The sequence below is a fragment of the Stenella coeruleoalba genome, assembly GCF_951394435.1.
Source record: "Stenella coeruleoalba genome assembly, chromosome: 6".
In the NCBI taxonomy this organism is placed as follows: domain Eukaryota; kingdom Metazoa; phylum Chordata; class Mammalia; order Artiodactyla; family Delphinidae; genus Stenella; species Stenella coeruleoalba.
In genome coordinates, this window is record NC_137151.1 from 39,348,985 (window position 1) to 39,375,200 (window position 26,216).

The 26,216-nt window shown below is 34.5% G+C and overlaps 1 protein-coding gene across 9 annotated transcripts in view; it reads right to left on the minus strand.

The window, feature by feature from the left end:
• Positions 1-26,216, minus strand: part of LRP1B (LDL receptor related protein 1B) — a 1,831,517-nt gene that overhangs the window by 311,090 nt on the left and 1,494,211 nt on the right. For all 9 annotated transcript variants that reach the window (XR_013828854.1, XM_079925113.1, XM_079925117.1 and 6 more), the window contains 2 exons: positions 22,698-22,887; positions 19,025-19,229 (listed from right to left, as the gene is read on the minus strand). Coding sequence is in view for 8 of the 9 variants with exons in the window: in XM_079925113.1 (XP_079781239.1) it covers positions 19,025-19,229; positions 22,698-22,887 (395 nt within the window). In the remaining variant the exon portion in view is untranslated. The remainder of the gene's footprint in view (positions 1-19,024; positions 19,230-22,697; positions 22,888-26,216) is intronic.

The window sequence follows — 26,216 nt, forward strand, 5'->3', positions numbered from 1 at the left end:
AAAAAGAATCGAGTCTGTTTGGCATAGGAAGGGGACTTTAAGGGAAGCATCACAAGATGAACAAGGCTCTTGATCATGGTACTCTTGATCCTTTGAAATGATGTCTCTCTGCTAAACCAACAGTAAGTGAAAACTTCTGTTTTAAGTCCCCATATTTTTGATGCTGCAGATGTCCCAGGGAAATGCTTCCAGGACTTCAAAGCCTCTGGGCCCATGTCTGTGTTTACTTGAGTGTTTGTGCTAATTGCTGTAGCTCAGATGCTTGGGGCACAACTTCTAACTCTATACTTTGTTCCCCAAAACAATTTCACTGTAAGTTTTGCAGAGAATACATTGACTCCCAAACTTTCTTTCCTACTTTTTTGCTCTCTTTGTGAAAATATGAGTCAGAGAAAGGACACAAGGAAGCCAACAAACACAACTGCTAGTAATGCAAGCCAACCCAAAAAATGTTATAAGAAGCAAGTATTCTATTTCCAGATGGTGGTTACTCATACTTTTATGAGTATAAATTCACAAAATGTAACCATGCCATCAAAACATACAAGACTGTCAGAATCCAATCATTCTTGAGGTCACATTTTCAAAACAATTTTATCACCATTTATATTCTAAGATGAACTTCTAAGAGCATCCATTTGCTACTAAACACACTCTTCCTATTTCCTGCCCCAAAATTCCCCAGGAAGAATTAGTTTACACCCATATCACACTATCTCTGGTTATTGTTTAGTTCAATGGTTTGTGACTTTTTTCATTATAATATTGTAGGGGAGCAAAATTTGCCACCCCAAAATGCCTCTTTGGCATGTGAATTATTTTGAGCTGAAAACACTCAAGGTCCAAAAGACTCAGGAAAATTCTTTGACCTTCCCCTTAACTGTCTAAAGAAGGCAGACAGAAGACCTGTTCCAGGAAGGGAGCTATCACCACAGATAATGATAGCATGAACTAGATGTGTAGACAGGGAAGGACCTAGCAAATTCTGTTAAAATTCCTCTTTGCTTCTTATTGTCTCTGCATGGCCCAGCAAACATTTGTTTACCAAACATTTGCTTTTCCATCTCCAGGTCAACTGCCTTCCGCCCCTTTAAATTCTCAAACCACGACCCCCCAACATCCTCTTTTTGTCTTTAGCTGAAAATGATATTTAAGATGAGGGTTTCAGCCATTTTAGCAAGTTAATTTCCTGGGTCTCTTAAATGTATACATGTCATTAAATGTTTGTTTGATTTTCTCCTATAAATCTGTCTCAGGTCAATTTAATTCTTAGACCAGCCAGAAGAATGTAGAAGGGTAGAGGAGAATTTCTTCCTCCTAGACAATATCATTACCCTAAACGTGGTCTATACCTGAAGGGACTGACTGTGGTTTAGCCCAGTTCAGTTTTAGACTGATACTTACTTCAATAGTTGAACCTCAGTTATACTATTTACTCACCTCATTCTTTTGCTTCCAAAAATAAATACATTGAAGCCTCTCTTTCCTTTCTTATAGGATTCTATTAGTTTGTTTGCTTTTCCTAGACTACATAGTCTCCCCAATTTATTAACTCAGGATATTTTATTTCTTTTAATTAAACTTATTGCATTTCTCTTCTTCAATGTAAAAGTTTTCTGTTTTGAATAATATGTCTTTGCAATTAGTATTGAATGGACAAAAGATGTCACACACATTGCCACACAAGTGTAGTTCCATGTTCCATCCTACTCAGCCTGTGATTAACAGAGATTTGCTGCTGAAAAAAATAGAGGTTTCTTGAGATAGCAATTTTGAAAACTGAGCAGAGTACACTGCTGTAAGAAATCAGATGCTCTTGGCATTGACCCATTTGCTCAAATATTTGAATTAGTTTAAATTTCCAGTGCTGTCTCTCAAGGTAATGAGCCTTATAATGTCATGTTTTTGTAACATTCCTGTGATGACACCTTTTATTCGTGTTGCATAACCTTGTCCAATATAGACTTTAGGATTTGCTAAGTCCACATTTACTTGATTCATTTTATTCCTTATTTTCAAGATTTTGATCCAAATGATTTCTTATCCTTCAAATTTTTAGTCATTTGTATTAGCAGAAAAAAACTATGCGGTTGAACATAATTACATCAATTTAAAAAATCTTAAATACATAAAATTTTAATAGATAAATAAACATGATTAACTATTTTATAAGGATGATTTTAGCCTTCTATAATCTTACTCAAAATAAATGATGTTTAAAAATTTAATCATAAAAAAATTTCTTCATCAATAAGAAAAATAATGACTTTAAACTTTATAATAAAAATTGGAGAGTCATGCCAGCTCAAATGTTCACAATGAATATTTCTAACCTCTTAACTTGATCTTTGAAAATTACCAGTGAACAATAATTTTGGTGATTAAAACAAAAAAATGAACAAGTTTTAGAGACTGTATTGTTATGGAGGAAAACACAAGTTGACAGAGTGTAATTATGTGGTTTAAATTTTTCTCTCTCCAAAGACATCTATTCTATCACAGCCAAGACCCTCGCAGTTCTTCACTTTCATTCTCATCTACAAAGCCACAATTCTTCAGTTGAGGGTGGATGAGTTTCATCAGTTCTAATACAACTAATGTGTTGATGCTGGTCATTCAACATGGTATCATGCAAAGTACTATGTGAGACTGACAAGAGAAATGAATATTGAATAGGAAAATACATTACTTTATTGCTCTCCTCTTTCACTCTTCCTCCAGCTACCCAGGCCTCCTCTTACTCACCAGCTATAATCCCTCCTCAAGATCTTTGCAATTATAGTTCTCTCTGCCTAGAATGAGTTTCCACCAAATACCCCTTGGCTAGCTAGCTCTCTTTATTCTCTCAGTGAAATCTTCCCCAATCACTCTCTCGAATAATCAACGTCTTTTTCCCAAGATGATTTTTTCTAAGTATTTATCACTGCCTAATTTACCGAACATTTATGTAATTACCTTGCTCAATGTCTGCCTTCCCACTAGAATATAATTTCTTATAAAGGCAGAGAATTTTGTCTGTTTTGTTCACTGCTCTACTTTCACAAGAGAAAGGAATGGGGGGGGAGAGTTTGATAGGGCCAAAGACACAAAGAAAAGAAGGAAGGGGAGAGGGAGGAAAGGCAAAGGAGAATCTTAAACTCTTAAAAGTGGATAAGAAAACTGCATAATATGACTTTGAGGGAAAATAAAACTTCCTTGGATTTCTCGGTGCTCCTGCAAAAAGCCTCCTGAGACACAGAAATGTATACAATATAAATACAGAGAATGTTTGCTTTCACTTTCCCCAGAAACATTGTACTTTTCACATTCCATGAAAATTAAATTAGTAGCTGTTTTCTAGCTAATTTATGTGATCTGAAAGGGTAATACAATTTATTTCCCCAAGAGGGCCAAATGGCAGCCCAACCAAGGCCCTGCATTAAGCCGCAAGGTACAAGAAAGACTTGACCACTATCCCTAAATGCCAAAAGGGACAAATCCCAACATTTTGCCACATTTCTGGGCTTTAAAAGTTGGAGACTCTTAGGCCCTTGAAAATATGTATTTACACTTCAAAAGGTTAGGGTGAGATACCAGGAACATTTCCATTCAGTCTCAAAGGAGTAAAATTTTTGTTTTTCCCCTCACTCTTGTTGGGAGGGAAAGGAGATGGCTCTCTCTGTGCTATTTATAAATGAATAAAATGCATTGCTCTCCATTCTTCGTTTATGGGATGTAACTTGCCACCCACTTTGAAAGACTTTTATCAGTTCTCATTGTTTGGCTGCTAGTCTAGATGTTAAGGACCAATTCTTTATTTTTATTCTGGCTATTGATCTGGTTATAAGTATCAATAAAAAACTATTTTCCTTGACTCAATGTCTTGTGTTTCTACAAAATTCATACGTATAAGTACATAATTCTGCAAGTGAGGTAACATCTCAGAAGCTTCACAGTTCTTGACAAAACAAAGAATGGGAATATTAAATGTTGATGAGGGACAAAGAAATTCTTCTGATCAAATAATACACGTATTTCACACCGCTCTCCAGATAGATAAAAATTGCAGAGAGTAGATCACACATACATTATTACAAGGCCTAGTGTGTACAACTGCAGAAATGCTCTCAGGATCCATGACAAAGCACGGTTTCAACCGTGAAAGAAAAAGAGATAATTTACACCTCAACAAAAATTCTAAGTTTAAGAAAATGATTGGACTCATGAGAGAATAAATACTTTCCTTTTCAAAGTAGGGGTATAACAGCCTATTAGGTAATTACTTTGATTTTAAATGTCTGTAATACCAATTTCCATGATAGCTCATAATGGCTCAAAGAATAAGGAAATGCAGCTGAAGTCTGTCATTATGTATTTACACAGTCAAAAAAAAAAGAAGAAAGAGTCCTACAGCTTGATTTCACAAAACATAATTCATGTGAGTTCGTATTTTTTAAAAATCTTTTTTTTTTTTGTGGTACACGGGCCTCTCACTGTTGTGGCCTCTCCTGTTGCAGAGCACAGGCTCCAGACGCACAGGCTCAGCGGCCATGGCTCACTGGCCCAGCCTCTCCGCGGCATGTGGGATCTTCCCGGACTGGGACACGAACCCGCATCCCCTGCATTGGCAGGCAGACTCTCAACCACTACGCCACCTGGGAAGCCCTAAGAATCTTTTTTAAACAGTCCTTTGAGAGGGACTGGAAGCAAGAAGAGCACTGGGATTTCTCAATTTAAAAGCTATTACTTCAAGAGTCTATAGGGAAGGCTGCTTCAGAAACATCTTCCTGCATTTGTCAGTTTGTTTTCTTTCTTACTTTCCAAACTAAGCACTTGAAAATGAGGAAAAAGAAATAAAATATCATGAAGCCCAGCTGTCTACAGAACACATGTTTATGTCAGTCATCACACTCATGATCTATTGCAGTAATAAATCAAAAGAAACACACCAGTTGTGTAATTTATTACAGCAGTATATCAGCAGGGTGAGGCCTCCAGGAGCTGAGTTACAGACATGAACCTTGCATTGTTGCTTTTATTTACTTCCTCTATTTAAGTTTGATATAAGAAGACAAAGTAGGAGGACCTGAAGTCAGAATTGAAAGCTTCTTTCGCATAATTTTCTAAATGGCTTTAGACGGATAAATCAAGGTAACATTATTACTTTTCCTATGACTTGTTTTTCTATGGTAATTATTGATAATTAAGTCTGTCTTCCTTTCATTCAATGAACATTTATTGAGCTAGATAAAAATTACTTCATTCACTACATCTGTCTCATCATAAAGCTGGGCCTGTTTGACAACACAGGAGCATTTGTAGTCAAATTCTGTTCTGCACTGAAACCACGCAGGACCCTGTGGGGCTCCTGGATACAAAGCCTTTCCGTGCCCGCCCCCCCCCCGTTTCTTGCTTGTAGGAAATGGGCTTCATTCAGCCTCCATGACCTTCCCTGAGTTCCAAAGGGCAGGTTCAAACAGCTGCTAATCAGGGAAGGGAGGGAATGCAGAAACGAGGGAGGAGCAGTTAAGAAACAATAGTGCAGCCTTGGCAGGGTCCTGGTGCTCCTCAAGGAATATACAGAACAATATCTTTGACTTTTTCTGCAGAACTAAGACGCCACCCAAGCGGAGGATGGCAAGTTTAGGCTGAGCACAAGACTCCTGGAGCACCGGCCTGCTACCTCACCACCAACCAATCAGAAGAAAGTCACATACTCTGCAGCCCCCACCCCAAATTTTGCCTATAAAAACTTCTCCCCCAAAACCATCAGAGAGTTCCGGGTTTTTGAGCATGAGCCACTCGTTCTCCTTGCTTGGCCCTGCAATAAACCATACTCTGCTCCAAACTCTGAACTTTTGATTTGTTTGGCCTCACTGTGCACTAAGCACACGGACTTTGTTCAGTAACACCATTTCTCCACGGCTACCCCTTACCTTCCTCCTGCCCCATACCGATGCTGCTATTTCCCCTTCTAGAAACTTCAGGATTTAAATATTTTTAATATATTTAGAGTAACTCTGCCACATAATGTTTGAGGATTGCCTCACTACTTGTACTGTACGTTACAGATATCTATAGTTCAATATAAAATTTTGTGGATAATAACATTTACACCTTTGCTACTAAAAGCATGGAAACTTCTAAGGAATATATAATCTCTGGCTCCAAACCAGACCTACTAAATTAGAATCTGCATTTTAACAAGATTATCAGTTGATTTGAATGAATATTAAAGTTTGAGAAGCATTTATTTGTTAAGTAACACATTCCCCCCATCTTAGGTTTGTATATCTTCTAGTCTAAGAACAGGATCAGTGCATTTAAAACACACTAAAAAATGCTAATGCTTTCCTAATGACAAAACTGTTCAGAAAAAAGGTAGCAAATATGCAAGGCCATTCATTTTTGGAACGATCATGGACTTGTAAGATGATACACTGCAGATGAAAGAACTTGGACCCTTGTGTCTTATGAACGTGGTTTAATTTCTGACCTCAAATTGGCTAACTTTTCAGGGCTTCAACTACTTCACTGGCAAAACTGAAATAATAATAGCTGCTTTGGTCATAATTATGTCAAATGAAGACTAAAACAATTAGGCATCCACTAAATGGTAGCTATTATTAAAAACCCTTTATGAAACAACTGAAACACACAAGAGTACTGTTTATACAAATTAAAAATTTTCAAGGGTCAGAATAAAGCCTTTGTGACAGTCCCTTGTCCTGAATGAGCACTCCTTGTTAGGACAATGTTTCCCAGTCTTTAGTCACTTGAATGCTGTTGTATTAAACATGCCTTACTTAACACATCGGGATACTCTCAGCCACAGCTGGCTGTAGAATTCATGACCACTTTTTGTTTCTTCCTTTCTTTCTTTTTTTGGTTATAGTTAATGTGATAAACAACTTCATATGGGCACAGTGCTCTCACTTCATGCCTGTGCCTAGAGGCTCTGACCACTCCCCAGGATGGTGGGAAATTAATAACCCATGGGTCAAATCTCTGACCAAGAGAAAAGGGCCAGCAGATATATTTATCTCCTTTCCTTGACACTACTTGCCAATGGACTATACTAAAGTGCAATAGATTATATGGTCTCTCTGAAGATGGTCTCAGGAGATGAAGAAATCCATTGCACTTGATACTAAGAAGTAGCCAGCTCTGTAGCACACCTCTTCATAAATGTTCTTCCTCCTTCTCAGCCCATTCTTTTCTTCCCTCACTACTACTTCCTGGGATTGCATGTCTAATAAGGAATCAAAATATAAACTCTTGCTTCAGGCTCTGTTTTTTTACAAATGTGAATGGAGAAAAATGTTTTCACATTTTTTTTCCCGTATCTGAATACAACTTCTACTGTCATTTATCTTGAACTGTTCATTAAATTGACTCATTATATAAAGGGAAATTCAGTATCGGTTAAAAGAAATAGAATGCAAATCTCAAAATATCTACAAAGAAATGGAAACAATGCTATCAAATTACAATTAAATACCATTACCCACCAAAGTTTAGTCTGAGTTCTCTCCACTGCCCTTTCTGTCTCTGTCTCTCTCTCCCTCTCTCTCTCAGTAACAGCAACACAGGGGTGTTAAATATATATAGCAACACACTTAATTTTTCTTCCAAAGTCAGCGGATTGCAAAAACACTAAGAATAGAATGGTTTTTCACACTATGTCATTAACTTTAAATTGACGATGTTTCTGTGTATCACCCAATAACAATAAGAGTTCCATATTTGGGGGAAAATGTGCTAGGCACTGTGAAGACCAAAATTGGGATAATTCCTATGCCAACTCTCCTAGAAATTCAGAATCAGGAGAGCGAGATCCAAACTAGGATTTTAAATATATAGATACAGACATACAGATATAGATATTCTCATTTAGCATATATTCAATTACACATTGAGTAAACTCTCCTTTATGTTTCTAACAGCTTATTATGGTAAATCCCAATTTTGATTACACATGAAAATCAACTGGAAACTAAAATTAAAACCCATGCCTCTTCCAGGAATTCTGATTTAATTGTCCTGGGGTGGAGCGTGGGGGAGGGCTCAGCTACTGTATCACACAAAAGCTCCCCAGGAGATTCTATTGCACATTTGGCATTAAGAAATTGTTCTACTTTTTCTAGCATATCATTGACAAATTAAGAAATGTATGCTCTTTTCTCTTGCCCAAGGCAGTGTTATTCTGGGGTGTTTATTTTTTATTCAACTAACAAGCCCTGTAATGTTCCTTCCATTCAGCAGCCCCAGCGGTAGAAGGCCGGGTCAGCTGAATAGTCTCAGTTTTCCAAAATGGCCAGTAGAACCACATGAAGTGATTTGCCCTTCCTTCCTCACTTGTGCTCAGCTCCAGTGCCTAATTCTGGAGAAAAACACCTGGATACTTTGGCCCTCAATGTCTGGAATTTCCATCTTAGCAGGATAAACTATTGACTATACAAATTTGCAGCTGCTACATTAGTGGTCATAGGATTCTGTTTGAATCCTGGTGGAAATACTAGCCTAAGAATCTGAAGTATTGCTTGTTATTAACAGTTCCCCTTTTCGTATGAATAATTTAGTCTTACTTCCAAGATATACCTTTAGTTAACACTATTTACATTTCCCCTCCATTTTTCTTTATTATTTCTTGATCTTTAATAATTACACAATAACTCAGCTCCTGTATCTTACTAACTTCATTTAGTTTTAAATATTAGCTTGTCTTTTTAGTAATTGAACAACTTAATTGAAAATTATTAAATGTATTTTACATGTTGATGGCCAGCCATATTTCTTTTGATGATTTGTTCATATCTGCCAGTAGAAATTATTTAGCATTTTAATTTTCATTAGCTTTTATATATTCTCAAAGGTTCTCATGTAAATAAAAGATCTCATTACAATAATCTTGCATCTTAGGGCCACAGCAAACATCTATTTTTCTGGCTAAACAATTTTGTCCCCTTACACTAAATCAAAGTACTGTATAACTTAATAGGTTGCCCTAATGACTTGGCTGCTGGGAAGCTCAGGAATAAATTTACTCTTTTGTTATTTATTTACAGTCATATTATACCTGAGCTTTTATTGTAAACTACTTTAAATAATTTTTTAAATAATTGAAATAATAATTAGTTAATTGGTTTTAATCAGTTTGCTGGCATTCTAAATGTTTTCAAGAGCCAAACACAGAAAGAAAATTCAAGATATTGTCTCAAGCTTAAATAAATTCATGTTGACTTACATGCACGTAAAACTAATAAGAAACACATTAAAATCAGCTAAAGAACAATTCAAAAGTTTAATCAGGAATTCAGAGAAGAGAAAAATTCATGTAAGTTAAATCAGAATTTCCTGAATTTAAATATAAAAATTTTTAATCTCTTACTCTTCCCATATCTACTAATTTATTTCACCAAAGAAAATATGTTTTAAACTTTTTTATTTGCTTATCCTTCTGTTCAGTTTGCAAAGAAAAATAATCTGAAAGCATTATGCTCATTTATACATATAGATATAGAATAGGTAGATATAGATATGGATAGATACACACACGTGTGTGTGTGCAGGATGGCTTTCCTTAGCTATCTGTTCTTTTCATCTTTGTATTTAAATTTCTACAATGAGGCAGGTGGGACAGGTGGCTACTTTTGAAAATTCTGTCTAATGCCTAACAAATTGAAATCTTCCAAGAAATATTAAATCAATCCATCAGTATCAGCATCACATGCTGAGGGAACACCTGTTATTTTCTGGGTGAATACACTAGTTGCCCTGGATACTGACCATTATTCTCCTGCAGGAACACATCTCTATGGAGAGAGTCCAGCTTCAGTAACACTTTAATTTGCACGACTAACCAAGCTGAACCATCACTGAAATGTATGTGGATTTAAATCAAAGGGATTGTGGTAAAACTAAACACCATTAAGCCTACTGCAATAACATTCTTACCTTACGAAATAGGAATATCAGTTGTACAGCTTTCAGAAAATTACTCTGGATGGCTGAGGCCTTTGAAATATATAAGTTTTGATTTTGGTCTATTTTTTTAAGTAGTTTACTTTTTCATTTTTTTCAGGGAAACATTGTTATAATTTTTCTTTCAGTTTATTCATCCATTTACTCATTGCTTCAGCAAATATTTGCTGAATACAGCAATGTACCAGACTTTGGGCTACTTGCTTTGGAGAGACAAAGATGAAAAACAAATTTTACTCTTCAGATGCTAGTAATCCTATAGAAGAGGCAATGAGGTAATTTATGATTTAGTCTAATTGATATAATTCATGCTCATATAAATTTATATGTGTGTAGTGAATATCGTTATACAATTTTTAATTTAGTTTATTTTTTAATTTTCATTATTCAAGGGGAGTTTTATAAGATTTAATATTTGTCGACTGTTGTCAGGTAACAGGTTGCATATAATAAAAGCTAATTCTTCAAAATATCCTCTGTGAGGCATAAACTATTAGTCCTATTTTACAGAAGAAACTAAGGCACAAAAAGGTTAAGAAAATGCCCCACGATTATTAAACAATATGTCAAGGACGCAAGTTTCAAATACATGTCTGTTTCTACAATCTAACCTTGTTAATTTCTGCCACATCATACTGCTTCTTGAAAGGGAGTATGTTCTCTTTTGTTATTAAAACTGTTAAAATTTAACTGTTTGTTAAAATAAACAATATGTGGCATCATTTATTATGCATATTAATGTGTGAAAAGATATATCCAAAGACTGATCTAGTTGAGTTCCACATAACCAACGGTAGAGTCATAAAAGGTTAAATTTGGAAGAAAATTTTGAACCTAGCTCAATATGTAGAGCCTGAGATTCAAAAAGATACACTTAATTGCTAAAGATCATACATCTCTTTATAACCAGAGCCAGGAATTAAAACAATTTAATCTAACACCAATTTCACATTTTTCCCCCTCCCTTCTTATTCTCACTCAGGCACCTGTATTTGGCAATGTCATAATCACCATATGTACTTTATTGTATTCACTCGGTGATAATGTGTACACATCATAGAGTTAAAGATGATAAAATTTAGACAACACAATTCATCATCTTTATTTCCACAACCTTTGTTTCTCTCACATGGAGGACCAGTGTTTCAATGTCTTTGGATTCTAGTAAATCATGTCACATCATGTGTGATTTAATAAATCTTACCTCAATTAGATCTACTGTCAATACACAGACAAACATTTTGCTGTTTTAGAGACTTGTAGAACATAGCTTATATCTTTAAAAATATTTTATAAAACAATAAATATGAGGCATATCCTTTTTTCTATTTTGAATTTCTAAAAATCTATAAGCACACTGACTTCCGCTTCTGGGAAGATGGAGTAGACATATTTTCTGGATTCCTCTCACTAAGTACAGCTAAAAAACCTGGAAAATATATATAAAACAAATATAAGAAGACTGAAAGGTGGAGAGGAGAAAGCAGCCCAGCTATGGACCTTGGGACTAAGGAACAACACGGTGGTGAGTTCCGGGGGTTTTATTTTTGCCTCATATATCCCAGACTTGGAACTGAATAAGCTGGCAACCCAGAAATGCCAAAATGCTAAATGCACAGAAAAGAACAGAAGCCTGCTCTCTGAAGCCAAAAGACCAGGCAAGATTCTAACTAGTAAGGTAGAAAATTTTAGACGGTAACTGCTCTACTCTAGGCAAATACCACATTAAAAAAAAAAAAAAAAAAACTGTGACCCATCCACACCCCCACCAGCAAAGGCCAAGTTGGGAGACTGGACTTCCACCCACACCTGGCAGTAATGCCGGACCCACCCCCTCCCCACTAGAGTGGTGTCAGAAGAAGCACAGAGGAGACTCTGGATTTCCATGTCATTGGTGGTAATGAGGTCACCTCCACAGTGGTGACAGTGGACACCCAGTGGGGAGCTGGAACTCACATCCCCATCCAGAAGTAGAGAAGTCCCAATTCTGCCTCAGATGTCAACCAGAGGCTAGGTGAGGGACCTAGGCTTCCTCCTCCACCTGACGGTAACAAGGCAGGAGCTCTTACTTTCCTCTGCCAGAGTGGTGTGTCAGAGAAAGCCAGTTAAGACAAAAGGCTTCAATAAGATTCAGAACTTCATACAGTAAAACAACAATGTCCAGGTTCACTGGGTGACAGTGTGTTAATTTGTTCAATCTGTGTTTTTCACTTCATAGATACTGAATCTCCCATGAAATAGGTATATTTCATGTCATCATTTTTAATTGATTCATAGAATTATATTGTCTTATTCTTTCCTTTTTTATTACATTTCTATTTATTCATTTATTATCCTTAAAGATTAGAAAGTTATTAAGATTATTTAAATATTAGGAAGTTGTTAAGTTCAGATTGTAATCTGAATAACTATTAATATCCAAGGACACTTGAAATGTATATAAGATAATACTGGATATAATAATCTGAATATTGAATGGTGCCTCTTTAATTCAAAGATACATCAAAGGCAATAAAACACCTGAGTTTTCAGCAGCCCTACAGGATTTGGTAGTCAATGGACTCATTTGTAATATACCTCACTGCACGCCTGTTATACAGCAGACAATGGATACAGTCAGTTCCTTATATTCCATTGGCTCATCTGTTAGAATTCAAGTTCACAGAATGCTTCCACTAACAAACAGACACTCTTCCTTCTTGGCTATGGTCCATCTAGCTGTTGACAGGCCCAGCATCCCATGTGTTTGAGGCATTAGAGACAGAGTAGAAAGATCACTTGCTGTCAGGAGACTTTTCTTCATATTTAATTTAAAACAATTTTCCATCTTAGTGATGTACAATGGAGGCAGTCACATTCCATGTAAACTGAGGGATGGCTTCACTTCATTTTGTTTAGAATTTTATCAAGAACTCATTACCAATTTTGAAAATACATCACCCAGGGCAGCACTGCTCTCAGTACTTGAGTATCCAGTACAACACACCTGATATGAGTCTGCCTTCACAGCTGTCACATTCATGATGATTCCAGGCATAAGTGAAAAGATCTTGATCACTTCCTCATGTTTTCTCTCTTATTTTTGTACATTTACATATTGGAATATGTCCTATTTTATTATAAATTACTTTATATTTATTTATTTATTTATACTTAGATATTAATTTGAGTTTTGAAAAGTTATCTACCTATATATAGATATAATACAAAATTTCATTTTCAATAGGAATGGGAATGTTATAGAACATTTTTAAAATAAAAAAAGGGACATTGGGGGACTTCCCTGGTGGTCCAGTGTTTAATACTTCACACTTCTACTGCAGGGGGTGCGGGTTTGATCCCTGGTTGGGGAACTAAGATCCCCACCTGCTGCACAGCTCGGCCAAAAAATTAAAATTAAATAATAATAAAAAAATAATAATAAACAAAATAAATAATAACAATAATATTGGCTTTAATAAAGAGCTGGGAATTATAACTGACATTAGATATTGGACACAGGAACATTAGAAATTAATGTAGCCTTTTGGGGTCTGAGTTTCCTAATTTGTGAAATAATACTGGATTATTCCAGTTAATGGTGGAAAAATTTCCAGTTCACTTAACTTTTTAGTGACTACTTATGCTGACATTGATTTTTAAATCAAACATTTAAATTGTTAAATTAAAATGTTTTACATGTTTTATAAAGTTGAAACCACAGTGCCTTTTCTTTGGTGACAGGATATGGTTTTAAACTGACTAATTCAAACTTAACATGTCGTCAGAAAATTCACTTTTCTGGGCATCAAAACTTATTCTATAAGTTTCAGAGTTCGGGCTCTCTAGGTTTCATAGCATAAATAAAACTATATTGTCAAAAAGAGTAGATAGCATAGACATTTACAGATTAGGTAGAAGATATAGATGGATGGATAGATAGATATATAATAGAGAGAGAGAGAGAGAGAGAGAGATATGATAGATACATCTATTTCTTGATTCATTTATGGAATGAAATAACTGATTCTATAAGGAGAAAGAAAATATTTGGTGCCATAAAAAATAGGACATCAAATATTCTTGTGTTTGATCTTACTTTTAATTGACTAATTAAAAAAAAACTATTTTTCCTATTGTCAGTCAAAAGAGTTCATGTCATCAGAATGTGTTTATCTAGAAGACAGATTATCCTGTATCCTTCTCATTCTAAAGATAGGTCTTAGGACTTATTTTTTCTGCCTGGGAATACACTCTGAAAAAAAACCAAACCAAACCAAAAAAAAAAAAAAAAAAAGAACTCTGGACAAAGTTTCTAAAAGAATGTCAAAAGTAAGAAACATCAGCAATTGCAATTTCTAGGAATATAAACAACATCTCTTCTGGAAGGGTTTGTGTCACTCAGGTAGCAGATGCCTTCCAAGAAATGATTAACACTTACAGGGTAACACCAGAGAGAAAGGCTATAATCATGCTGTCTTAGCCCCTGTCAACATTAGTTATTGTTTCATCTACTGGAACAACAGATATAGAACAGAAATAAAAATAAAACAGAATGAAATTATTATCTGTTTTTTTCCCTAATAACTAGATCACACAAAAGCATTCAATTGTATATGGTTAGACAGAGAATGCTTTCCTCAATAAAATTTATAGGTAGGACCACCATACAAGTTAATGTGTATTTAAAATTTTAAAAAAACCCAGCCAATTATTGTATATTTTTATCAATACAGGTCAGATTTAAACTGTGTGTACCTGTATTTTATTATGACCTCACTATAAGATGAAACAGAAAAATAAAATCTAACTCTGAGTTTGACAAAAGAAATTAAACCTATGAATGAATTTGTTTAGCTAAATATTATCACATAACTATAATAGAAAAGGTAAAATGTATTTTAAAAAACATATTTTTTTTCTGATTTCTCTTTTGATGTTTGAAAGGATCTCTTTCCCTAATCTACTGATTAGTGATGGGTTCTATAATATTCCTCTAATAAACTAAGTGACTGGTAAATAGTGTATCAGTATTTTTCAAATCCCTACAAACACTTAAGCCCATGGCATACCATGTTAAAAAAAAAAAAAGATTTCCTGATAAGAACAAAGCTACATAACTGTGTTCCATTCTAAAGATTTATAATGTACATGAGCATTTAAAGGCTTTAAGATGTAATGCAGGAATTAAGCCTATCAGACTGTTTAAACCAGAGTTTAAAAACAGTGCTTGACCACAGTTTAATTCCTATGGAAATTCAAGAGAAGAAGGGCTCTTCAAACACACTTCGGGAGAGGAATAGCACTGTACTGACTTTGTAGGCTCAAAATGCCTAGATTTACAAGAATCTCTCCAAACTTTATCAATTAACTTAATAAACAGCTTGCTTTCTTTTCATTAAAGAAGATGCTTTCTCAAATATTTCAGATTTTAATGTCTAGCTTCTTTCCAATCTGTCACCTCCCCTGGGGATATCTGATCTCTCTATATGCTCTATGATCATCTGTGTCATCCAAAGCTAGAAAATATACATCTATGCAAAGGAAATGTTTCTTTCTGAAATTATTATTTCTCTGGCCACTCATTTATATTGCATTGTCTCAGTTCTTTTTGACTTTATAAATTAAACAATGTTTTACAACTCTTCTTATATTTCTTGGCATTTTAAGTCTTTCATAGACTATTTTAACCTTCTATATTTTTACTTCCTAAATGTCATTCTTTTTAACTCCATGATTATACCCCATCACACATTTCTGCAGTGCCTTGTATAGTGTATTCCAAAAATGTAAAAATGAAATTCATTATGTTGGTTACTTGATCTATTTTAAATATATATGTATACATGCATGTGTATTATATGTATATATGTGTGTGTGTATATATATATATGTAATTGGATGGATATATATCAATTACATTAGTATTTTTGCCCAAGGGGAACCATATAGGAGTGAGGAACAGACATAGTAGGAAACACACAGACACATAAACAAAAGGGCCTGGTACAGAGAGATCGAATGAAGATTAGAATGAATGAACTGGTTACATGCAAGTTTTTCAGATAAGGAGCTCTTAGGTTCTGTGAGGATTTAAAAAGAAATCTGTTCCAGAAGGTATCCTTTGATTTCCAAGACTTCAACTCAAGTGGATAGGCACAAATCAAATTAATAATTGATACTATTCACACTTTTGTACATGTAATTAAAAATATAAAACTGGGGAGTGAATGGATAGGGTATTAGACAAATTGGTCCACTTTTTCAACAGTTATCAGATAATAGAAGAGTTTTTAGAGTTTCTGAGACTTCTATAATATTATGCCATATCCCCAGAATATTTCTTTCAGAATAAGTACTATTTCTTTCTTCCTCAGGAAATATCCTTTTTTAAAATCTTGAAACATAAGCCAGATTGCATATTTAACCTTTCTAAAGATAATAGGAGATGACCTAGCTCCTCAGTTATACTCTCAGCCTCAAAATTCTACGCTTATATTAGTAAAAGATTATATAAACAGCTGATTGTTCACGAAAACAGGCAATTTAAAGTGTAATAAGTATTCAGAAATTCATGTCAATTAAAAAATGGAATTCAGGAACAGATAACAAGTTCTAGTTGTAAAATCATGACTAAAATATAGGAAACAATGGATATCACAAAGAGTATATAAGTTGGTGGTAAATTCAAGGTACCCATGATCAACACTGGCAATAGAATCTGGAAAACCAGCAAAATAGTGAGATTCATGTAAGAACACAATAAACATTGAAGTATTTTCCCAATTTTTAGGCCCAACCAGTAAAGCTGGTCGGTAAAGCTGATTTACTGGAGAAGAGGAAAAGGATTATGTAGTTCTAACTTTGAGACAAAATGGATCAATGTTGTATGGGGGAATACACCCGTATCCTTTAAAGTAATGTTCTCTACTCAACATTGTCATCTCTACAGGACAGAAATCTTTCTGTCCAGCTTTACTGGCATATAATTTACATATAACATTATGTAAGTTTAAAGTATAGAACATAATGATTTGATATATGTATATACTACAAAATGATTACCACAATAAGTTTAGTTAATATATCCATCACTTCACATAGTTACAATTTTTTTTTGGCGGTAAAAACTATAAAAATATACTCTCTTAGCCACTTCAAATGTACAATATAGCATTGTTAACTACAACCAGCCAGAAATTATCCTGGTTTAGACTAGGATGGGAAATGGAGAGCTGGAATCATAACTGTGCATATTTTTTTAATGTCAAAAGAAAGCCTTTGAATTATTTAGATCAGAGCGATCTGATTACTGGATCACCTTGAGTAGCTATAAGTATCATACATAACAGTAGACTGAGGAGGGAAAAGAAAACCATGTATATAAAAAATAAGTTAAAGTGGACAAAATGTTGTTAGAAGGAGTTACAGAAGCATTTTCTGTATTAGGCCATAATAAAAAAATAATACCATATCCAGGATAATGATTTACCTATTTTTCAAAAGCATTACCCACTAAGTTCATTTAGGATTTCTTTGCTGTATTCTGAGCCATATATTTTCACACTATATCCTCATAATAACCCTGAAATTTGCATGTCGGAAAACTAGAATTCATAAAGACTAAGTAATTTGCCCTAGGTCACATGGCCTTTAATTGAAAAGATAGACCAAGAATTTAGGCAAAGAATTCTTTGATCAGAATTATTACCTTTAGCACAAACTGAACTCATCAGATCTTAGCTGATTATTTCAATTTTCCTTAAGCACTCAACTGTACTATATCACTGCTACTTGAAGTATCCACTCCACAATTACATGAGGTGCCTATACTAGAATGTAAATCAATGCATTTGTTCCTTCTTCAAGAAACTCACACACACATACATGCACACAAACACATATACATATCTATATATACACACATATATACATATAGGCAATATATGTATATGCAATATGCACATATATGTATATATACATTTAGTTAGTTGCCCTAAGATAAATATCTATGTTACACTATATAATATAACATGTGTATATATACATATTTAATATTATATATGTATGTAAGTATAGATATCTATATCTATATTACATATAATATGTAGATATATACGTACAGGTATATACTCAATTGAATTAAACAGTGTGTTTAATGGTATAAATCAGGTGTTAGCAAATATGGCCTGCTGTTTGGTTGCCTGCTTCTGTAAATAAAGTTTTATTGAAATACTGCCACAGCTATTCATACGTATTCTCTATGTTGCTTTAATACCATAAGGCACTGCAGTTGTGATAGAGAAAATATGGCCCATGAAGATGGTCCTTCCAGAAGCTCAGTGGAAGAGCTAAGAGCCTCAGGATCATTTTGTCATTCAAGCATGCACTGGTGAAGAGGGGCTGGGGTAGATTCCTCCAGTGGTGTGACAAACCAGACCCTACCCTTCTAAACCCTGAGTTTTCCCAGATGCCAAGGGCTACCGTCCTCATAAGATAAAGTTAGGCACTGGACGTTCACCATTCTACAGGCCCTAAATATCTCCTGTAAATGTTCTCCAGGGGCAGCATAAAGACACTCCCATTAACATATTATTTGGAATTCAGAGAAAAGAGACAGAGAATGAGCCTGTGAAAGGAATTCCACTCTTCTCTCTTCAAAGCTTCTGAGGTTGCTTTGAGGACCCAAACACAGACAGAGGATCATTTCATTACTTTCCAATGTTCTTTTATCCTAGGGCAGCTAACCAATTTCATTTCACATTTTAAAAAATTATAAATAACAATGAAGTTTACGCAAATCACTGTAACAATACCAATTCAGTTCATAACTAGGAGAAAATCAGTTATTGTTTCTCCATAAGAGTTGGACTGTCTCCATGGTAGCAAATGCACTTAAGAAAGTTTTCAAAATTTTATCTGCTGTTTTGTTTTTCACTGAACAGATTAATCAGTTGTATTGGTTCGAACAATTAGCTATTTTGAAATCCCTTAATATGCATATTTTAGGCACTATAAAGCATGTATTTTCCAAATGTATCATTTTCCAAATCCATAATCAAGAAATTCTCAGTTAACTTACATGTCTCTGGGATCCATCATATTCACACCTTTCAATTTTTCCTAGGCTGCCATCTGAGAAATACAGCTTCTCTGCACGGTGGTCAATGGTGAGTCCATTTGGAGTGAGTATGTCTGTACTGACCACCACTTGAGCATTTTTCCCAATCAGAGTAGCTCTCATGATACTTGGATGCTGCTCATTCCAGTTGGTCCAAAACATTAAACTAATTAAAATGAAAATTGTGGTAATAGATTAAAATTTTCATTACCAGTAACAACATTAGTAGAAACATGGCAATGTCAAATTATTTAAAAAGAAGCAAAATTATTTATCTCATATTCTATGACCCTTGAGGAAGTTTTAGTAATAAGGGGAAATATGTATATTATAGTTGCATATATTTTTTTCTCAGTTTCTTAAATGACCTGGAAAATATTTCTGAAAAACAAGTATCTCTCAAATAGTAACTTAATTAAACTGAATCAGTTTGATGCATAGTAAAGATTTATTTTAATCAGGGACAAAAATAGTTATTTTAAATTTTCTATGAACTTCAAATATACTCTAACTTATTATTATAATGCTTCAGCAGATCCTGTGTTGTTATCATTTGGGACATCGTTCTTAACCTAACAATATTTCTCTCCTTCAGTTGGTGAAAATCAAAATCTCTCTCTCCTTCTAGGTTTGCTTTTTAAATTCTGCATTCTTCTCTGTTTATGTTTTAGAGCAATTACTAAACTCCTATATTTATTTAATGTCTTTTTTCCCTCCTTTGTTTATCAGTGTGATTTTTCTATAAATTACAGTGCTGTTTCTAGAATTCCAGGGGTCACTCTCAAATCCTTAAACATAGTATCTGTTACTTACAGATTTTCTAGAATATTTTAAATCAGTGTTTGTCAAACTATTCTTTGAAGAAGGCCTAGGAGTCTATGGAAGCCTTTAAAGGTCACTGGAAGAGTGGAGAGGCTATAGGGTTCCAGTCTCCAAGGCCTGCTTTTACTGAAACAGCTCCTTTCTCTCCCTTTATATTTAGGAGTATCCCTAAGAGTTTACTTGAAGATCAGTTTTTGAACTGAAGAAAAGAAGAAAAGAATGGAGGGAGGGAGGGAGGGAGGAAGGGGAGAAGGAAGGAAAAAGGGAGGAAGGGAGAGAGGGAAGAAAGAAAGGAAGAAGGGAAGGAGGGAGGCTGACAGGCAGGCTGCTATACATTTTGAAAAAATATGTTTAATAAATACAGAGAAAAACTAATTGGAATAATATTTCATATTTACAACAAGATTGCATATATCATTCCTATGTAAAGACATGTAAAGACAATGTAGGATTATAGCCAACATAATTATTCAATATATGTTTTTTAAGTATTATGCAAAAACTTATTACTAGACAACACTCAACTTCACACACACACAAAAAAAACTTTCTACTTGCTAATTAAAAAAAGTAACCCCACCAATTAGGGAAAGCTGGGTCATCTATGCTCTTTATTAAAATACTTCATAGCATTTTTTTTTTTTTTTACTTCATAGCATTTTAATCTATTCTGTGGAACATAAAAGTGTTCTAAGTGAGAAAGTGTCAAAATAGTTTGTCCTATGAATCAGTAAATTTGCCAAAAAAAAAAAAATGGCATTCCACTTTCTTAAATCATGCAGCAGTTTTAACCACATCTTGTAACTTTTAAAATGAAAAATTTAGTTTAAAAAGTTATCCAGGGCTTCCCTGGTGGCGCAGTGGTTGAGAGTCCGCCTGCCGATGCAGGGGACACAGGTCTGTGCCCCGGTCAGGGAAGATCCCACATGCCGCAGAGCGGCTGGGCCCGTGAGCCATGGCCGCTGAGCCTGTGCGTCCGGAGCCTGTGCTCCGCAACGGGAGAGGTCACAACAGTGAGAGGCCCGTGTACCGCCAAAAAAAAAAAAGTTATCCAAATAATATGAGGTATTAAATACACAATTTATTTGCAATATTTTTCTAGATTGTGGGCTTTAGAAGTACAGAATTTCCAAGGTATTAGTACTTCTTTAGTTTCACCCTTTCACATATAAGAAAACAAAGGCCAGAGAGCTTGAATATTAGTTATAGTTACAGAGCCAAGTTTTGAACTCAAGTAGTCTTTCATCTAGAAATTGATTTGATTTTAAAATTTCTGTTAATCAACTAACATATGAAAGTGATTTGAAGGTGTCATTAATATGTTTAATGATAAAAATATTTTTATACTTTAAACTTTAATTACATATAATTTTCCAATTAAAATACTTTAGTGTGTTTAAATCTAATTTACAGTTCACCATATATAAGATGAAAGTGTAATTTTAGACTATGTAACTGATAATTATAGGATAAAGCACTTATCAATTAAAATTAATCATGTATAATATCATCAGTGGTCTCCCTCATGTTTACCTGAAAATTGTCTTATAAATTCCTTTGATCAACTTTAGGATATTTATTATTGTCCTAAGACTCTCCTGGTGGATCAGTGTAGCTGACTCAACAACAAGCCCTACTGATAGGGCAGTGGTGTGAGCAGAACTAGCTCTGCCCAGGCATCTAGAGGCCTGTGTCCACCTGAACTAAGTAACCAAATCTGTGTGAGGAGTCAACCTTCTCTTCACCTGCATCTCTCAAACTTTAGAGTCTTAATTTATAAGTTCAATATGTTTAATTAAGTAAAGTAAGTCAATTCTCATCTCTAGTTCTATAAGAGTATCCAGATTGAGTTATTCTCACACTGAGTAATTCATGTGCTCTTTTCTTCTCTCAAGTGATCAGGGTTAGTGTTTATCAGTCATTGTTTTTTATTCTTCCATTTTGCTTCAACACACCTAAAATAAGTTCTTCTATTTCTGCTCAGTGAAACCAGATTGGTCTAATTTCTGTGTCCTTGTTTCGTTTAAGAGTAAAAGCACTTTCTAGTAGTTAACAAATATTCCTACCATATTGCATAAGAGTGAAACTCCATAGACATATTTGTTTTCTACTTAACCTGAGCTTCATTCTTCAGTTTTCATATAATTGTGTTCTTTATAGCATCCCCCGAAACATAACTTTTTTCTAATTTGTTTTATTTTTTATACATTTTATACTATAGCCTGAACATTTTTTCTTGCCATGAATTCTTCATAAGTATTATTATAAATACCTGCACAATATATCATCAAACCAATGTGGACCATGTAGACTATTGTCAAGTATCTCATGTTGAAATTATAGCTGCACACAAAGATCTATTGCTGTTATTTATTTCCTCTGTATTTCAATTGGACAGATCCCCAATTGTTAAAATTACTTAATTGAATTACAGAAACACCTTTTAGGTTTCAATACTTGTTAATAGTGTTATTTTTGTTTCAAATTTATGATTTCAATCAGTGATGCATTAATTTCTTTTACATATATGAAAAATGTCTATTCAATCACAGTATTGTCTCTATTTTTCCTTTCATCCTTCAATTTTGTTTTTACTGAATCTCTCATGGAGGTGATGCCTGGCATTTAAAGAGTTCAGATTTCAATTATCCACATTTATAATAAAAAAGAGTCTTATAAAAAACAGTTTTAAGAATTGTGAAAAGAGAACTTCAAAGGAAATCTGTATTTTTAATGCTAATTCTCTTTAAAATTAATATAGCTTTGATAGTCTTTGACTTATAATTATAATGAAGAAATACAAATTTCTTACTTTTGGCATTCATCTAGGGCTAGCACATGAGGATGGTCATCCTCTGACATGGCAATGACGGCTTCCCTATCAAATGCTCCAGGCCGAGTCTGGTCCACTGTGTGCCTGGTGATAGATGAGGTAGTGGAGCTGGTCCAGTACAGTGTATCCCAGGCTCTGTGATAGGCAAGTCCTTCAACAGAACCCACATCTGATAGGGGAAAGAAAAGAAAAAAATTATACTTTTATCTACAAAAGACTTCGCTTCTGAACAGAAAAAGCAAAAATATAATAATTATGATGCCTATGTAATGCTACATAATGCCTACAATGACAGCTGATTACACACTGTAAAACTGAGCTGTGAACTGCTCATGGAGAATTTATACAAAAACATGCGTTAAAGACTGAATATTCTTATCCAAAAAAACCTTAATTAAGTAATTGCCTTTTATTTAGGAAAATGGTGGCTCTCTTTTATTTTGACATTTTAGTAATTAATTTTCAAAAAGTATCCAGTGTGCAAGAATTTATCGATGCTTTTGAAAATGATATGTCAGAGATACCATTTAAGTACAATCATAATGAGTTTTATCTTGACACTATATCTAGAGACATCAAGGAAAAACAAACACATCAAAAACTACAACAAAGTATCAAAAAGCCAAAATACAACTCTACACTTGCAACTATCAAACCATGGTAGAGAATGTTGTAATAAGTTAATGCAATGATTTTTTTTTATTCTATTCGACTAATGTGATACAAAAACAAAAGTAAATAAAATTAATTGTGACCTAAGGCATGCTTTAATGTTGACAGAAAAAGATAAATGGTAGTACCCATAGTCTAATACATAAAAGTGACAATATGAAAAACAAAAGTACTTCTTTCTTTTTTTTTTTTACATCTTTATTGGAGTATAATTGCTTTACAATGGTGTGTTAGTTTCTGCTTTATAACAAAGTGAATCAGTTATACGTATACATATGTTCCCATATCTCTTCCGTCTTGCGTCTCCCTCCCTCCCACCCTCCCTATCCCACCTCTCCAGGCGGTCACAAAGCACGGAGCTGATCTCCCTGTGCTATGCTGCTGCTTCCCACTAGCTATCTACCTTATGTTTGGTAGTGTATATATGTCCATGCCTCTCTCTCGCTTTGTCACAGCTTACCCTTCCCCCTCCCCATATCCTCAAGTCCATTCTCTAGTAGGTCTGTGTCTTTATTCCTGTCTTACCCCTAGGTTCTTCATGACATTTTTTAAAATTGTGTTTCCAATCACTAGGATAACATAAGTGACTGGTTTATTTTTCATAGAGGTGCTTTGAGTACATCTTTAAGTATAACCAAATTATTAAAGTTTTTCCTTCATATTGTCTGTTTTTCTCAGAGTTAGTACTCTTAGCATATTTAATTTAAGAAAGAATATATATATGTATATAACTTTGGCAGTCATCCTGAGAAATTAACATTATAACAGGCAGAGTCTTTCTATTGCTTTTCTCTTAAGGAATCTCAAAAGAATTATTAAGCTCTTCTGGAAACAGGTAGATGAAAAGAGCTGTTTTCAGGTTTGAGATGGGTAAATGTTTACTTTGATGGTCAGTAAGATTTAGTGGGAGAGCAAAACAATATTAAAACCTTTTGAACTACATTTCTTGAATGTTATTAAAATTTTGTCCTTTTGTTCTTTTTCTACATGCAACAGAGGAAAATCCACTAATGATAAAATTAATATCTGCCATTTATTGGACACTGTCTTTCTGCTAGGAATTGTGTAATTGGTTTGCATACATCACTTTATGTGTAAATCTACTCTGTGAAGTTAGTTTTATTGTTCCTCTTTCCTAAGAAGAAAACTGAAACCTATGGTCACAGAACTAATAGTATTGAAGCAAGATTTTTAACACAGGTCCATGTGCTTCTGTAAGCCTACATTCTTCAGCACCATTATTTAGAGATGGATTTATAGCAGCTATTGCTTATTCTCAATGTACATCAAGCTGGAACCAAACAAATGATTCATTAGATTCAACTTGTCTGACTCTGGGTGAATTGTATCACTAGTAATTTACCATGAATAACCTCTCACACAGTCAAGAAAACTACTTATAAGAAATTAATATGGGTGATTAGTATGGAAGCCTAGGCCAGAGATGATGGAAGAAAACATTATAAAACACAATCATAATAAAATCCATTAAGCTTTGCTTATATGAATCATATGGTATTCCTATTTGAGGTGAGTAGGTGGGAGGTTGATAATGGTCAAAAGTATTTCAATTATTAATTAATAAATCATCTATTCCACTGTATTTTTAGCACTTTCACATCATTTCAGAAATGAAGCCAACTTTATTTGTATTATAAGCAGCATTCCACTCTTTCATCATCCACAAATAGAATGAGAAATGGCATGGCTCTGAAAAAATCCAAGCAAATCAAAATTATTAATCCATCCTCATTTTGTATCTTCCCCTTCCACTGACTTTGACAGATCTTCTTCATGGCCACTTTTTCCTGCCAAATCAGGAAGAAACCACTTGGTATTACCATTGAGATGAAGCAGATGCTTCTTTTCTATGGCTGACATAGTTCCAAGTTTACTAGAGTACATAATACATCTCACTGTCCAGGTATAATCTCTTTTGTTTTATTTTTTTGTAATAGATGACAACCTGACAGTACACTTAATCATAATCTGGTGCTACATTTTAAAATATTTATCTCTTAAAAAGGTATTTAGGGGACTTCCCTGGTGGCGCCGTGGTTAAGAATCCGCCTGCCAATGCAGGAGACATGGGTTCGATCCCTAGTCCGGGAAGATCCCACATGCCATGGAGCAAGTAAGCCCATGTGCCACAACTACTGAGCCTGTGATCTAGAGCCTACGAGCCACAGCTACTGAGCCTGTGTGCCTAGGGCCCATGCTCCGCAACGAGAAGCCACCGCAATGAGAAGCCCGCGCACCGCAACGAAGAGTAGCCCCTGCTCGCTGCAACTAGAGAAAGCCCGCATGCAGCAATAAAAACCCAACACAGCCCAGAACAAATATAAATAAACTAATTAATTTTAAAAAAGGTATTTAACTCCCTATAAAAATTATATTTGTCATTAGCAAATGGCCAATTAAAACATAAATGACACACCATTATATATAAAATAGATAACCACAAAGACCTACTGTATAACACAGGGAACTATACTCAATATTTTGTAATAATGTATAAGGGAAGAAAATCTGAAAGGGACTATATACATATATTTTTTAAAATCATGAAAATATTAAATTTTAAAATCATGAGAATATTTTAGTTGAGATAACATAAAGACATTAATGTCTATTTTATGATAGACATTCCTTCATATTATCTGTTTTTCTCTGAGTTAGTACTCTTAGCATATTTAATTTAAGAAAGAATACATATATATAACTTTGGCAGGCATACTAAGAAATTAACATTATAACAGGCATCATGTGATACGTGTGTGTGTGTGTGTGTGTGTGTGTGTGTGTGTGCATGAACACTAAAGTTCC